Source organism: Chaetodon trifascialis, chromosome 9 (genome assembly GCF_039877785.1).
Source record: "Chaetodon trifascialis isolate fChaTrf1 chromosome 9, fChaTrf1.hap1, whole genome shotgun sequence".
NCBI classification, from domain to species: Eukaryota; Metazoa; Chordata; class Actinopteri; order Chaetodontiformes; family Chaetodontidae; genus Chaetodon; species Chaetodon trifascialis.
Window position 1 is genome coordinate 24116747 of NC_092064.1, and position 17391 is coordinate 24134137.

Sequence of the window (17391 nt, forward strand, 5' to 3'; positions counted from 1 at the left end):
GTATCCATGTCATGGATTGAATTATACCCTTTCAATAATACAACATGATGCATTGAAAGACAAACGATATATTGAGAAACAGGCAGGTTTACTGGCCTCCCTGAGGAGAAAAGACTGTCTGCTGTCTGCTGTGTGATACTGATGAGTTCTTCTCGATGAATGATTATAGGCTTCAGCTGTGTTTCAGGGAGGCAACCTTTGTGTATGAAGTTACTATCATGTCTTAAATATGTTGTACAACTGCAGGTGTGTTTTGGTGTCTTATAAGACCATGTGGGCTTTCTTGTCCATGACACAGTAACTCACTATACAGTAGTTTAAACCTTGAACTTTATTTAGCGTGCAGTGTATTTCATCACAGCACCACCTTCTGGATTCAGGTCGCTCTAACCGCATACCAACAATAAACCAGAGAGTACACTGACTTTTCAATTAAATTTGGGAAAATGTCAGAAGCCTGGCAAAGAATCAAATCACACAGTTAGGTAACACACATACTTATTTCCAGGTAAACATGCAATAAACCTGAAGGGCACTGATTCATTTACTCTTCCCAATCACACTTCACAGGCTGTTATCTTTAGAATCAATAATCTCTGCTGAAGCTCAGAATTTTATCTTGCCATAAAGACATAATTGTGCTTGAATTATTTTCTGTTGCCAATTCTCCGTTCTGCTGGCCAAACATTTCCCTGAAGACGGCTATTTCTCCAGAGGCAACTTCACTGCAGATATTAGCAGCACATCAGTTGATACCATTTTGCCGTCAAGTTTAAAATAGTTGCTTTCGCCGATGCTGTCGAAGCCTAATTTGATGGCAGAAACAAGAACAAAGAGCCGTCATGCTGTCTTGTACTTATTCAGTTGTGCTGCCATCAGCCATACTGTTTAAATGAAAGTGTTTGAATTATTTATGTGTATACTTGCTGGGCTCCATGTCTGACACGTTGGGTCTTTGATAACTGACTGGTTGTCTTCGAGATGTTGAGATAATACAAAGTAGAGCAAGAAAACACAAACTTCTTATGAAAAACGACCTTTATTGAAGACATTCTTGAATGTCGACAGCTGCATTTGATATTAGAGTGGTATTCAAAGAATAAAAAGACATTGGGACATCACATAAAAAAATATTTTTCAAAATAAAGAAAAATACACTACCAACTCAGAAATCTTATTTTTGAGTTGCAACACCTAAAGACTAGTTACTTTCATACTGATTTGCAGTCCTTCTAAATTGTTACGTAATATGGCGAGGATAAAGAACTACCACTAGAAAATCTCAAACTTAAGATATGTAGTGTTAACTTTACAAAAAAAGGAGAATAACACTGTACATCTTAAAAACATTAAATATACACATGTTCTTGTTCAGTCTGACTTCAGTTTCGAGATGGTGAATTGAGTATATTGGGTTATATGGCATAAACAAAACTTCAGGTCCCATCCCTGTGCAATCTACTCATCGTCCTCGTCATCGTCTTCCTCCTCCTCCTCCTCCTCACCCTCCTCTTCGTCCTCTTCCTCGTCATCGTCATCTGCTGTAGCAGCCGATTCTGAATCCACTTTGCCCTTCGTGCGGTAGGCGACAATGTCCTGTGGAAACCACAATGAAGATGTTTTTAGTGAGTTTGGACCTTGAAAACTACAAAATATGATTATTAATGTCATAGTCCATTTACCTTGTCATATTTCTCCTTCAGCTTGGCCGCCTTCTTCTCATAGGGCTGCTTGTCCTCGGCAGATGAGCTGTTCCACATCTCTCCCAACTTCTTTGCCGTGTCCCCAATGGAGAGTCCAGGACTCTCACCTTTAACCTTGGGGCGAAAGTCAGCACAGAATAGGAAGAATGCAGACCTGTGGAGAAACAATGTGTCAGGGTTGAAGAAGTCCTAATATAATTTGCATTTAGTGTCAAGAAAATTTATATTACATACGGAGGTCTCTTCGGGGCATTGGGGTCCTTGAATCGCTTCTTCTTCTGGCCCTTGGGGGGAATGTAATTCTTCATTTCCCTCTCATATCGGACCTTGTCTTGTTTGGCCATGTCTTCAAACTTGCCTTTCTCTTTCGGTGACATTGTCTTTGGGAAAATATAAATTGATTGTAAACAATCTGGAACATGTACAATGCTTGAAAGAACATATTGGATTCAGAAAATGAACATATTTGACAGTAATTTATTTTACCTTCCAACGCTCTGAGCATTTCTTGGAGAACTCTGCAAAGTTGACAGAGGCTTCTGGGTGCTTCTTCTTGTGCTCCTCTCGGCATGTCTGCACAAAGTACGCATATGAGGACATTTTGCCTCTCGGCTTCCTTGGATCCTTTCCCATCTTGGATTTCTAAACAGAGAGAGAGAAAAAAAATGTTAAAAGAAAAATCTATCCCAAGTCTACTCATACTGGTGCAGTGGCAATAAATATCCCCCAAATATCTGCCTCTTGCTTTGTCAGACCCATCTATTGTTTAAAATCGGGTGGTGGGAGGGGGGTGTCTGGTGTGACTGATAATCCTTTGTGTGTAGAGGCCAACATGATGCTTCTTTTAATATTACACATAAGTTAAATGGTACTTTACTAACAGCATCCATTCACAGTGATACAGTGCAGAGCTAGTGAAATACTACACAGTGCGTTATAGTATCTAGCAACGTTAGCCTCCCGTTGATACAACGTATAGCTAGCGGGCTTGGGGTTGTAATATCACCAGATGAATACATTAGCATGAGCTAGCTTCCACAGCCTTTGATTGTTCGCTAACTGTTAGCCATTATGACTCCGCTGTTGCTTTGTGTTCTCGCTTTTCCCGTTAGCCTTTCAGCTAGGCTAGGCTAGCTAGAGCTAGCGGGCTGGCGCGCCACAGTGCTCATTTCATGATGACGATTATTAAAATGGCTGATTAAATTGCTAACAATGGCTAGCGCAGCTTTCTCGCACCACCCGTGCTTCTAGCCTATTAGCCGGCCTCAAACCTCTCACCAATGGCCTCTTTGGATAATTCAGAGTATTGGGTTTCACTGACAGTAACGGTCTGACATAAAGATGCTTCGCCTGTATCAACGCACAGGGGCTGCCTCAGCACCCACCGCTGACCGTTTGCGGTATTAACCTACGTTCACCTTCTAGCTAGCGCTAGCTTTCCTGATAGCAACACGGCCAAACCCACCAGCCACCTTTGTCAGGTTAACATAGGAGACTATACGGGTTAGCTCGTCATTGTTAGCTGACAGAACATTAGCCGACACCACACTAACAAGACAGTAATAATTAGCTTGGTCATTGGAGAATTTGTTTTGGTTATTATTTAAGGCCGCAGCTAATTTAAGCGTTAGGTAACTACGTAGCTAACGTTAAACGAGGCAGTGTTAAACATAAGCAGTGCACTGTTAGCATCTCATCCAGCTCAGTCATGCAACCAAACATATACAACGCCGATGTACACTGTGCAAAGTACACCACAACGCACCGTTTCATTCATACCAATACAAACTAGCCGCTTTGTCAGTAAGTCAACATTTCGTTTGCTTACCCCTACAGTGCTACAGGAGGCCAGCTGTACGTCTGCACGTCTCAAACAATGGGACGGGAAGCACCGTCAGTCTGCGGTCGTCTGGCAGTGAGGATCCCTCTGTGTTTATCCTGCGTGTTGAGCTCCGGCTGTCGGACATTGGCTGCTGTCAACTCCTTAGAGTATCTTATTGGACACTCGCTGCTTCAGTCACGCTTGTTACGCAGTTGGTTGTCCAAAACATGACGGGACGATGGCGCGAAAATTGAATGAGACAGTCAGGATAGGAAGCAAATGCAGGATGAGGATGAGGAGTGGAGAAGGTCACACTACCATTATCCTTTACTTTAGTAAAGATAATACAAGGGTGTGAAGTTACTCCAGTAAGTAGGCTACACTAATGTAAAACTGTGTGTATTATTAGCAGAATGTCCATAAAGTTATGAGGGGTGGAAGTAGGCTAACAAAGTTAATTGCTAAAAATGGATGTGATGAAAATGCATGTTAATTGAAAAATGGAGCGATAAATTATTGAGTGATTTGATTAATTTAAATCCAATTTGATGAATGATGAATGCAAGACCAGGAAAATGATGAAGCATGGCTCTGTTTTCATTGATTTAATCAAATCATCTTCAAATTAATCAGATAAATTGACAATTTATCACTTCATTTTTCAGTTTACATCCATTTTAATCATTTTTTTTGTTACTTCCACCACATATAAAGTAGTGCTATATATTTATAGCCTATTATGTCACTGTATTGTCTTGTCAAAGCTTATTTTATTTCAGTTTCTATTTATTTTTCAAATCAGATTTAAAGATTAAGAGTATTAGATGTCAGCTTGAGTGGTAGTGAGTCTGTGAATTAGATTGAACATAAGACATAAATTATCTGGAGGACTTACTTCTCTGAAATATATCTTGTATCTCTATAAACTTCCATATTTGGAAGATATTTCCATCCATTATCTATACCGCCTATCCCTTTCGGGGTTGCGGGGGGCTGGATCCTATCCCAGCTACAATGGGCGAGAGGCGGGGTACACCCTGAACCGGTCGCCAGCCGATTGCAGGGCCACATGCAAGGACAGACAACCATTCACACTCACACTCACACCTACGGACAATTTAGAGTCATCAGTTAACCTAATGAGCATGTTTTTGGTCTGTGGGAGGAAGCCAGAGTACCCGGAGAGAACCCACGCATGCACGGGAAGAACATGCAAACTTCACACAGAAAGGCCCCGCCTGACCCGGGGATCGAACCGGCAACCTTCGTGCTGTGAGGCACGCGCACTACCTGCTGCGCCACCGTGCAGCCCTTGGAAGATATTTATATCATAAATTGCACATAGCCTAACTATTACACGTTGTGAATACAAAATGTTCAAAAGTAAAATATTTCTCTCAGAAGTTTGACTTGATTACTTGAGTAACAGGCATGAATAAGGCATCTCTGGCAACCTTGAATTTTTAATGCATCATCTCCCCTGGTGAGCAGCTCACAATGGCCATTCAAATGTTGTAGGTCTCCATAACCACAGCACCTAGAAACATCCCACAGTGACCAGCTCTCTCTGTCTCTGTGCAGACAAAAACAATACCTGAAAGCGAACCTTACAAGTGTTACACACTAGGATCAAATTTAGGATCTGCAGCGGTCAGTTAGGTGTTTCAGCAAGTCAACCATGAAGTGAACCTTCTTCTGGAAATGGAAAGGTTTTCATGACACCGAAAACAACTATAACACAAGGTATCAAAACAGTGGTCACCAATGGCAGCCAAAGGTAATGTTAACTTAAGGAAATATAAAGTTTGAAGGAGACTTGTAATTAACTAATGTTTTTTTTTTTTTTTTGCCTTCATTTTCTCCCTGTCTAAAATAGATTATTCAAAGAGAAAGTGCACTCTGTTTATTACCAGCAGCCTGGAGTGTCTGGTGTACACTACACATGACATGGCTATAATTTATTGATAGCCGATATATTTTTTTGTAGAGGGCAAACAGTGGTGGGATCCATATGAAACATCTAACAGAAGACAATTTGTCTACCGGCCACACTCAGCTGCAGAGATTCTGCCGTAAGTTCTATTTATGTTCTTCTGATTTGCAAAATTTGTGCTTTTTGTGTGTGTGTGTGTGTGTGTGTGTGTGTGTGTGTGTGTGTGTGTGTGTGTGTGTGTGTGTGTGTGTGATGGCATGTAATTGTGCGTCTATGTTGATGCATATGTAGGTGCCTGGCGCCCACTTCATTTATAGACTCCTATTCAAAGTCTGGACCTTTTGGTTCAAGTGTGTACAATAAGGATTTTTGCTGGAAGCCAGCCTGTAAACCTGAATGCATTCACACAGGAACAGCCTCAGGGCAGAGGAGAAACAACCCACATCCCAGTCAGGTTGGTATTTAGGCTGTGTTAGCCTCAATGTTACATTTCTAGTTGAATGCCATGCTTGACCTCTCACAGTGTATCGTAACCTTTAAGTCAAGCCATTTTTCTCAAGTCTTTCATGATGTGGAGGCTGCCCAGGGATGCAGCACAAAGCGCCGAGTATGTTGGCTTCCCTTGGAAATGTCCCCCGTCACAGGGGGAGATCCGTAAGGCCTTGACAGCACAGTACCGCTCCACCTACAGATGTGACTTCATGAGTATGCCTCAAGGTAGGACAGGTCTGTTGGCTCTGTCTTGTGTTTCTGAAAGCATGTCAGAACAACTGAAGTGGTAACATTCAAGCATGCAAGCAGGTTGGAATCAAACCGTCTTAATATTTCTCTCTACAGCTTATTTTCCATTTGTTGTGGAACTTGTTTGACAGGATATGATCATGTTAATGGTGCAGAAAGACGACTTGCACCTAAGCACAGCAGGCATGAAGTGCCACCCTCCGCTGACACAGAGATGAGGGACAATTACCGCCAGCCAAAGCAAAAGCCTGAACTGCTGCACTACAGCTACAACACAGATCCTAACAGAGCCTGTTGTGGCATAGGTACAGTACTGTATGCCAAAGAAATATGATGTAAACACAGTAAACAGTCCTCACAATTGACCAAGCCTAGTCATTCCTACCTCTTCATTATCTTCTGTGTGTTGCAGTTCCAACTGTTGTGCAAGGGCACATCTACGCTCAGCAGAAAAGACCAGATTTGACTCATTATGACAGGTTTTGTGGAAAGAGAGTCACTAATGTCACGCACGAGCTGAAGTCTCTGCTGCCCCAGAAGCTGCGGCACTTACACAAAATTTTACCTGAGGAGGGTTAGCATCAACTTATGCCTTTGATTGTCTGAGCATTTTAAAAGGTTGCTGACTGATTTTGGTTTTGACAGACAGGTGGAGTTCATGGTTTGTGTCTTCTGGCTTTGCAGAAAGGGAGGCTGTAAAAGCAGATTGATGCTTGTCCAAACAACATGGAGGAAGTGAATAAACTTCCAGCAGTTGTGCTTAATTCCTGCTCGATATCCTGAGTGGATGTCAAGGGGGTCAGGACGTCTGTGAATCTTATTGCTTATGTTTGTTTGTGTGTGTTATTATGTCTTTTTTTTCTTGGAAGGGGTAAAAATGTAATGAATGAAATAAAATAGAAAAATAATACATTGTAAATCAAGTGTGTTGATTTTCTCTATCATTTTTGTGTGTAACGTGTGTGTTTTAATTCCTTTGTGTTGTAATTAAACATCTCCGCCTGATGAAAAGATATTTTCTGCCTCCACGTTTCATCTCCCCCATATTCTGCTATCTGACATTCTGCAGTCTCTTGGCAGCTTGATAACAAGACGGAATAAAACTTGTTGCATTGATTTGATTAATCCCTTTTCTCTTTTGCATCATTTTCCAAGTCTATCCAGCAGGAATATTAATTATCTCTTTGTTTAATGTATTAATTCCCCTGGTAGTTGCAGTGAAAATGTGAAATTGCTTTAACATTAATGAGATGAATTAATCTGCGATTGCCTGAAAACTGCTACAATGGTTAACTGATTGAAATGCAATGTGAACAGAGCAGTATACTATTTTTTTTTAAACAAGACTGAATATATAAAGCTGTTAGTGTCTTGTCTTGTCTACAGTCTCAGTTGTCACTCTTGGTTTCTTAGTTACCACAGGGCCGCCTGCTCTGCTCAGGTGTAATGTTAGAGTGAGTGTCAGGTAGGCTAATGTAAGATCTGTCTGATTAACATCGCCTTGGAGGTTAGACTGAGGAAATGTGCTGCACTAAAATCTGCTTTTTACACCACGCCAACCTTTAAGAGACACCATCAAACAAAGATGCCACTGGGGAAAAGGGTTCGCTCTTCTTCAGCTTCAGGAAGGCTGGAAACCCAACATGTGACCAGGTAATCTGCTGTTCAGTTGTTCTTATAACCACTGTGATACACATCCTTATGTGGAGTTTCATTCCTATTCAGTACTACTTTTATCATATCTTTACACTTTTAATGTCCAGACATGGATAATGGGACTGTGCTTTAGGTCTTGTCTCTCTGTCATGTTTAGAAAATGTTTACTGTTGTCATGGTGCTTGAGTTTCCATCTGTGGCAGCACTGAGCAGTCAGCATGTAATAAAGCAAGTCTGGTCACCTGGAGCTTATGATCATATTCCTGAGATGAATTTATTGTTATTTTCCACTGGCTTTTTTTTTTATAGCAATGTTTGTTACCATGAGTCATTGAGGATACAATAACATCCCTCTCATGTACATCTGAATAAGGCCAAGACAATAATTACCCATAATAAGAACGCAGTATAAGAACAGTGCGTGCATTTAATCAAAATGACATCTTAAATCCTCCAGCATCCTCTCTGAACTGAGTAATACAGACGAGAGGACGAGAAACAGCCCTGGGCCAGGTAGTCAGGGTGAGAAAGTCACTGATGACTTCTCAGTGCTGAGACGAGTGGGTGTCAACGAGGACAGAAAAGAACAGCCTGAATGGTTGGTTGGAGAGCTGCTGAAACAGAACAGACGAAGACACTCTGTCACACTCGGAGACCAGGCTGAAATCATCAGACAACAACAGCACGGTATTGACTCAGCTCACGGACCCTGCAGCCTCCAGGTACACTTTTCAAAACGTCTGTCTCGAACATAAATCCCACACATGCATGTGACCTATTTGAACCCATCTTCATCTGAAAAATTGGCCTAAATCTACATTATTTCAGTGCAATGATAGATTTGTATCCTCTCTCAATGACTCTGCTTTCCTAAAGTTACTGCTTTCAGCCTGAAGGTGTCACTGGAGTGCTACTTTGCTCGAGCTATCAGCTAACAGTCTCTTTCCAAAGTGCTTAAACTCAACTACAGCTGAGACATATCTCACCCGCAGGAGAATGAATGTGAGGTAATGCCAAAAATGCCATTTTAAATCAAGCTGATGATCAATTTACTCGCAGCCTGACAGCGCATCAGGCATAACAATCTGTCCCAGAGCCCAGGATGGCCATGTTTCTGGCCAGAGTAAAACAAACATAGATGCTGAGCGAGCCAGCTGCTCTATAGGACCCCAGTAGACTCAGATTCAAGCTTTCAGGCTGACAGGAATGATGGAATGATGACTGCTGCAAATGCACCAGCCCAAGTTTGTGGGTTCCAGTTGCAGATGTCAGTCACACTCCTGTGCTTAATGTAATGAGCAATGTGCCATAACGGATTAGGCGGAACAGGCTCAGGAGTTCAAAGTTATGCAGCTCTAATAGAGGGATTTGCAAAGCAGTTGAGGTTACGTGAACATTTCAGCACTTCCATCACTCTGACTGATTAAACAATTAGCCCGACATTTCAGGAGAAACCGTGGGGAAGCCTGACCCCGGTTACATCCTTGAGGAATTAGGCTGTTTATCCCTGTTATTTATTAATAATGGATCAAAGAGTGTCATGGATCGAGGACCCGTTGCTAGGAAACCTTTGCAAATTGAAGAGAGGCCATTAACACAAAGAGCATGGCCTGTCATCTGGCCTTGTGCGAGCATCTCAGAGACATGTCATGGCTGCTGGTGGCTGTTACAGATACTGCTCAGAGGTGGAGCCTTAATCATGTGTGTGGATAATTAAACAGCGTTCAGTGTGAGAACACATGTTTCTATGGCCCTCTTGACCTTGGTTTGTATTTTTAGCACTCAGACTTTATGAAATGCCTGGTGAGTGGATATGAGTGGTCTGAAAAAAAAAAAAAGTCTGCAAGTTAAACTGGTTTTGCGCTGCGCTGTCTTATAATATTAATAATCACCCCGCATGATGGTAAATGGCTTATGTCACAGCATAATGTCAACATTTATCTCTTTCCCATAAGATTGACGAGACGATATCGCTCGACAGCCTCCAGAAACTAAAATTAGGATTTGAGGTACTGTATAAGCTGCACCTTTCAAATCTGGTTATTCACTTCTGGAAGATGTGACTGTATTTTTCTTTGAAAGGAATTTGAAACGGGTGGCTTGAGATCCATTGATGTGAAGAATTTTGGACATATAGTGAAGAAGTGTTTGGCTTTGCCTAACACGGTAAGACAGCGTGACATTTCGCTTCATATCTCACTCTCTGTCAGATTCTCACATCTCCATGTTCTCTGTGTTTGCAATTAAGAACAAGCCTTTGCAATTACCTGACTAATTAACAATAAGCATCACTGTGCTTCAATCTTTTGTTCTTTGGATTTCACAGAGCAGTGCGCAGATTCAAGGGTTATTTAAGAAGATTGATTATTCAGGCCAAGGAAGGATTTCATGGGTGAGATGAAATTCATATTTGTTTCTTATGGAGCATGCAGCCTTTTTATTCACTGTGAGGAGAGCCTTTCCATGCATGCTAACAGGAATCTGCAATAAAAAAGTTAGGCCACTGTGAAATATGATAGGGTTATTTCGCCAACTGAAATTCAATTAGGATTTGTGAAGCAAGTGTAACTGAACACAATGTTTCGGACTAAATCAGCTTTTCTACTGCCAAGTTGAATGTACACTAACACATTTGTCTTGTGCTGACTCAGAGGCAATGGTTCCCCAAGTATCGACTCTTGATGCTCGACTTAATTTTTAATATGTATTCAATGTTTTGTTCTTCAGCTGGATAGTTAGTCAATTTTTACAGGCTTGTGTGGATTGTAAAGCTGAAGAAAAATTGTCCTGGTTTGTTAAGCGATTACAAGATATTTCAAGTTAACATTGGAGTATGATTTGTTTTTTAATTGCAAAAGTCAAGTAATTAAGTTAACATTTGCGTTCATTTATAAGAGTGTAATTTTCACAGGGGGTGGGAGGACATGTCCCCCTCACTCTTCAAAATCCTGATTCCAAACCGCTCTGCACATTTTGCTTAAAAAAATGTATTTGATCCATATGCTTGGCACTTCATATTCTAAAAACATGCAGTAATTGTATATTAATTCAATAAGACGATACAGGGCAATGTTCTTTTTAGTGAGGATACACTAAAAGATATTCAGTCATAAAATGTGAGTATGAACTGTTCTGTGATTTTAAGTAAGGTTAGTGAATAAATTACAGCAATTACACAGCATTTTTATTTTATAATATGACTGCCATTAATTTGGAGGACATTCTGACAAATCTCATAATTTCCTCCACACACGAGAGCTTCTAACTTTTACGGTCTCCCCTTCTGAAACCAAACCTTTGCCTTTGCTCATATAACCATGAGGACAGACAACCTGAAGAGTTGTAACACTAAGTGATGTGATGCAGGGTGACTTCTGCGCACACATGCTGCAGGAGTACAAAGAGAGGCAGGAAACTGCACGGCGCAGTAAGCAGGTGGCCTTCACTCTGCCAGCCACCGTGAAAACACTGTGTCACGGCATCCCCATTGCCAACGTCCACTCCACCCATGACGGCACCACCGTCACAGTGCGAGAAGATGGGGTCGTTTGCTACTGGAGCCCTGAACTGAAACCCCTGAAGACCAAAAAAGTGTTTGTATGTTTTAACTTTTGTACACAGTCTGATGTCATTCTGTCTTTTTCCTATTGTCAACAAATCCCATGAAGTGACCAACAATGTGTTTGTCCACCTTTCAGTACTTCAGTGCTGTCTGTGGCACAAATCTTTAAAAATGGCTCACAAATACATAATTACATTTTAAACATTTGGAGTGAATAAGGCTGATTGATACCTTTGGTGGTCTTGTGAGTATTTACAGCAGGAACGTGGGTGACAAAGGCTCAAAATAAATTATGTTCATCGCTCATTTGAATTCGGTTTTTAACACACTAATGTGTTCTTTTTGCAGACTGAAGGACCTGCAAACAGGAAGTCAAAGTGGGCGAGTGATTTCACTCTGATGACAGACTACAACAAGCTGATGATTGGAACGGGGTAATATGAGAAAACCTTTAATAAGATGGCTTAAAGACCAAATTATTTACTGAGTATACTGATTACTCTCTTTAACTGCAGGTCCCAGGCTGTTCTCGCTGTTTACTGTGCATGTCTTCGTTATCTTGCAGGGACAGAGAAGTCCAACTTTATGAGCTTTCCACTCTGGAGCCTTATTGCCAGATCAGTGTGTTAGACACAGTGCCTTTGACTTTAGACTACAGGTGAGTAACAAGACTGCTTGTTAGCACATTCCAACTGTCACAAAAAGTCCAAATGCACATGATGATTTGTTTCCTCATAGCCGCACTGGCCCTGATAAATGTTGTATTCTGTACGGGGACACTGAGGTAGGACCTTTTGTTGAAATCTAATGCGCTTATCAAACAAAAATCACTCATTATATGCTCCCTGATTAATACTGAGAGAGGTTAACTTTTGTGTTTGTGTTTCAGGGTTGTGTGACTATCATTCTAATATCATCTGTTGGAGATACTCTCAGGTAACTGTGCTTTTCTAAAGACTTACTACACCTATTCACTCGTGTGTTATTCACTATTATTTGAACAGGAATTAAAAGATGCCATGGCACAGTGTCATAAAATCACTGGAAAGGTATTATTATAGTAGAATAAGGCAAGATATGTAATTTTCCAATACTGTGAGTGCAAAGACACCTTTGCATTCATGCAATAACAAAAGCTGTTTTAACTGTATGACTCTTTTCTTGAGGTTTTTCTTTTGAAAGGTCTTTACTTATTGCTGAATTTTTATTCACATTTTCAGTGAATGCAACTTTCTGCAACATAATGCAGTTTTCATATTTTCTTTAGAATATAAGAATCTCTTGATTATATCACAAATGTATAAAATATTGAGCTTTGATGAGACGATATTTAGAACAGAGCAAGGGGATTATGTGTTATCTTCCAGACAAAAATGTCTTGATTGAAAAATGTCCTTGATTCCTTTAAATCAGCTGCAGATGCATCTTTTTTCCAGGTTGCATAAACCTTTTGAAATCTATGTTATGTATTTCCAGTACAGGCAGTACTGAGTGATTTATTGACTGGCAGGTCAACAACATTTCCAACAACATTTCCGTGTATTCAGGTTGGAAATGCATGCATTTCACTTTGACAGTAGTAACCGTGCACTTATTTTGCTGTGGACCAGAGTGTATTTGTACAGTGAAAAAATAGCCTGGTTGACAATCATCGGAGCGGCCATTCCAAAGATGTGGTAGAAAATTATACCTTCCGCTTCCTTTGGGTTCCACAGCCAATTACATTAACTATGGTCTGTACATATGTGAGGGGTTGTCTGTGACCACTTCTGACTGTGCCTGATTGTACATCTCAACTTCCCTTTTTATAGATTGTGGAATAAACTACCGAAAATTGAAAATATGCCCAGCATAGCAATTGACAATGCAGTGCTTTCTCCCAACGTGACGTTTGTCAGATGGAAGGTTCACCAGGACTGGGTGACACAGGTGACAATTTACCTCTCCATGTCACTGCTTCCCTCACCAAGAAACATGTGACAACTCGCAGTATTGCAGAGGCCACATAACAGTAAAAATACTAACATTATGAACAGATGATACTGAAATAGACGACTAGCAACTAACTTGTCTCTCTATATTTAGGCAAAATATTTTGAAAGTTTTCAAGCCGTCGTCTCCTCATCAAGTGAAGAGTCTTCCTCTCTCGTTATAGGTAATTTCTGTTTTTTTTGGCACATTCTCAGCAGCATCAGGATAATAACAGTGTGAGATTCTCATTATCGTGACTTGGATTTAAAACACACACTGACTTACACCTGTATATTCTTCTTGACTTTTTCTGTGATTTAACATCCAAACAAAACATTATGTTGCTGACGATGATAGTAGAAAGTATTAAATCCCTTCACTCCACAATGTGCAGTCATTAAACTCAGCTCTGGAGGAGCTGTGAGGGATGACGCTTGATGACTCATCTATCACAAATTCACCAGTCAATGCCAGCATGTCTGTACGTCTGTGTGTGTGTGGTGGTGGTGGTGGGGTGATCACACATGTTCGCTTGCCAGCTTGGCTATTTATTCTAGTAATGATTTACCCTTGATCCAAAAAGCCTGTTTTGATCGATGCTCACGGCCTTGTGATAAAATGCTTCTATTTTGTCCTTCTTGAGGCCGCGTGCTGCCTTTAACAGACGCCGAGCAGCAGCTGAGTGAGATCAGAGAGGCCTGCTATGAAGGTAAGAGCAAGAAGGTCCAACTGAGCTGGACACCACAGGTCCGTGCGTCATGCGACCAGACAGTTTTCACCATCCGAAAAGGTGTGAAGACGTTTGACCTCTGTCAGAAGCACAGCTTGCTGGTCACGGGAGGAATGGACAGACTCATCCGCTTGTGGAACCCACATTTTTCTGGGTGAGGAATCAGATTTCAGTGTTCTTTCTTTAAGAAAATTAACAATTACTGTCAATTACTGTTCTTCTGTTTTAGGAAACCAACTGGTATTTTGAAAGGTCACTCTGCTCCTGTCGTCTACCTCTGCGTTGACCGAGAGGACAGTCAGATCTTCTCTGTCTCCATAGACAGCACTGTGAAAGTGATTCATGACTCATTTTCTACGTTTCACTTGTGATTTTGCATGCTCTAACTGATCCAAAGTCATGTTTATACATTAACCACTGCAGACTTTTCTCTTAAGTAATATTTTGAGACACGTTTTATACCACTTTTTACTTCTAATCCTCTACAATTATGCTACAGTTATGAGCTACTTTTCAGATTAAGGGTTTATGCATAAATGTATCTATTAATAAACCATGATGCATTATTCCAGATTAGCAGCAGTATAAAAAGCAATATAAATATCTCTGCAGTGTTTCAGTGCTGCTTACACACATCAATAATAATGATCCAGTAGTGTAGTGTGACACTGACAGGAGTCATTCTGCGTGATAAGTGCTTTTTCTGTTGATACTTAGGTCACACATCTTTTACTCAAGCTGGAAATCAGGACTTGTACTTGTAATGCAGCATTTCTTTAGCATGGCATCACTTTTCCTCATTGTGTGACGACTTCTTCCATCGCTGTTCACCTGTTCCCATTTCAGATCTGGGATATTCAAGATCAGTGTTGCCTGTTTACAGCAGACCCCAAAGCAAGTGCGATTCACGGTGACATATCTGCATGCTCGTACTCCTCTGCCATGAAATCCCTCTACATCGCAGCAGACTGTATGGCTGTGCTCTCCCTGAAGATAAGGTTGGCTGGCGCGCCTTTGTGCTTTATTCATCATAGAATCAAATACGCTCTGAAGATATTTTGAAAATATTCCTCCTCTGAGCCAATTTTAGGATGACGGGTTGTGAAGTTCTAAAACTACAAAAAGAAAAGAAAAAAAAGAAGAAGTTGATGATTTCCTTTTAAGCAATTAAACGTCCCATTTTCACCCAAACGACATTTAAGATTTTCTTTCTTCAGAGAGCACTGCTGCTCCTTAATATTCATCTCCCTGTTATTCATTTTGTTATCTTTTTCCTCTCTAAGGCCACGGCTTCACAGCCGTCTGACTGTTTCACATAATAAGCCTGTAATGTGCTGCGGCTACAGCGAGGAGTTTCGTCAAGTTGTCAGCTGCGCAGGGGGATCTGTGAGTAAATTAATATTTTACAGCACCAGGACACAGATGACCAGCTTCATATTTGTACTGAAAAATCTTAAAAATGAATCTAGTCTGCATTAAAGCAGGAACATGAATATCAGATTTTTCTGACACGTATCAGCTGCGTAATTAACTCCAAATGTTGGTTTCAGGTGGTGAAGGTGTGGGATTTGGACACTGGCCGTCAGGTGTTTGAATTTGGTGGCACACGTGACCGTTCAGTCATCACCTGCATGACTTTCGATTCCAAAGGGAGGAGGTTCAGTACATGATGCAGCTTGTGAAAATGTTTTCATAAAATCTATTTTCTTCATCACGCTACAGTGTGTTCCTGTGTTTGCAGACTCATCACAGGTGGGACAGACGGTTGTTTAAAGATCTGGAACTTCAACAATGGTCAGTGCCTTAAGACACTAAAGAAAGGTATGTCAGGTAAATTTCTATTACTCCCTCAAAATAAGTAGTTTGAAATACTATTTTATCCAATAATTGTGAAAAAATGCTTTCAATCCTTCCTGTAGATGGTGAATGTCACGAGGTGTGCGACTGCATTTTTCTGAAGGTTCACAGGAATTTGTGAGTAATGATGTGATATTTGGCAAATGTTCTTGGCTCAGTATAAATTTTAATCCATGCTGGGTTTGTGCAATTTATGTTTGAAGCCATGTGATGTCTGTCGGCCGGGACCGCAAGATTGACATTTACTCAGTGAGTACAAAAGCAAAGACACGAGTTCTAGGTATTATTTGTCAGCTGAGTTTCAGAAATCCCATTCCAATTATTTCTCCAGTTCCTCCATCCCTCCATTGTATTGCATCCCATTTGCATTTGTTTACATTGTTATTACCAGCTCAACTCCATTCTGAAACAACAAAAAACAACTCATAGTTCATGCCACATATAGCCTGTTTTGAATTTCATTATGAAACCAGACAATTGAGAAAGAAGTGTGCACATTTTTTGCTGCCTGGCAGATGACCCTTGTTCTTGTCATTGTCTAGTTAATAAGAATTTTAACGTGCTAAGAAGATGTTCTACCAGCTACTGTGATCCAAACATAAGAAAAGGTATTAATATGGAGATGTAAAATGTCTCCCGTTTGCTGACTGTGCGTCTGTGTTTCATCAGGACACACCCGAGGACCTTCATCACGTCCAGAGGCCACAGCCTTCATGGCAGGACGATCTGGTGATTAATGAACAGAAAACTGTCTTGACAATAACTTTGAGAAAAGATGTTCAGGCAACTCAAAATAATAAGCAGTTCAATGGGCTCAGCCTGAGAGTTTGTATTCACACTGTGACATTTGTTTCATTCAGACGAGATGGCAGCGGTAGAAACATTAGCTGCATTCAATCGTTATTCTTCCATTTCTGGAAAGCACAGCGCTCTGTGTTGAAGGGGACAGGAGGACAAATTGAGTCTTTTAGTCGTTAACTGGATGTATGATGCACAATGTGTGCTAGCTCTGCAGTTATTCAATTATCACAAAAGTAACCTTTTTGTTGCTTCAGTGTATTTCATTTATTGAACAGTGAAAGAAAATCTGCATTTTGGAAAGTAATGAAGTATATTTACATAAGTATTGTACTGTACAATTGTAAGGTACTACTACTACTCCATTACATTTCATTACATACATTACATGTATTTGACAGCCATGGTGACAAGATAACTGCAGAGTCAGATTACATACAAACTGAAATATGATGCCTTGTATACATTTATGTGCTCGTATTCGAAATGATGAAAGTGAAATACAGCATTAACATGCTGTGTACACACCAACTCATCTGTCCATCATTCACTATAGTAGGGGTGCTTGGCCAGTTCTGTGCATGCTCTGTCTCAGTCACCTACAGGCCTGTGAAAATA

General features: G+C 40.7%; 2 protein-coding genes across 2 annotated transcripts; one reads left to right on the plus strand and one right to left on the minus strand.

Annotated features, from left to right (window-relative positions):
- Positions 1 to 1020: 1020 nt before the first annotated feature.
- hmgb1b (high mobility group box 1b) lies at positions 1021 to 3813 on the minus strand. The gene is made up of 5 exons (XM_070970907.1): positions 3532 to 3813; positions 2190 to 2345; positions 1938 to 2083; positions 1683 to 1857; positions 1021 to 1596 (listed from the first exon to the last, which is right to left on the minus strand). The coding sequence occupies exons 2-5, from the start codon at positions 2334 to 2336 to the stop codon at positions 1459 to 1461; spliced, it is 606 nt and encodes a 201-aa protein (XP_070827008.1). The 5' UTR covers positions 2337 to 2345; positions 3532 to 3813; the 3' UTR covers positions 1021 to 1458.
- Positions 3814 to 5190: 1377 nt separating this feature from the next.
- tex26 (testis expressed 26) lies at positions 5191 to 7047 on the plus strand. The gene is made up of 7 exons (XM_070971293.1): positions 5191 to 5302; positions 5513 to 5597; positions 5750 to 5912; positions 6019 to 6175; positions 6331 to 6504; positions 6612 to 6773; positions 6884 to 7047. The coding sequence occupies exons 1-7, from the start codon at positions 5290 to 5292 to the stop codon at positions 6907 to 6909; spliced, it is 780 nt and encodes a 259-aa protein (XP_070827394.1). The 5' UTR covers positions 5191 to 5289; the 3' UTR covers positions 6910 to 7047.
- Positions 7048 to 17391: the final 10344 nt, after the last annotated feature.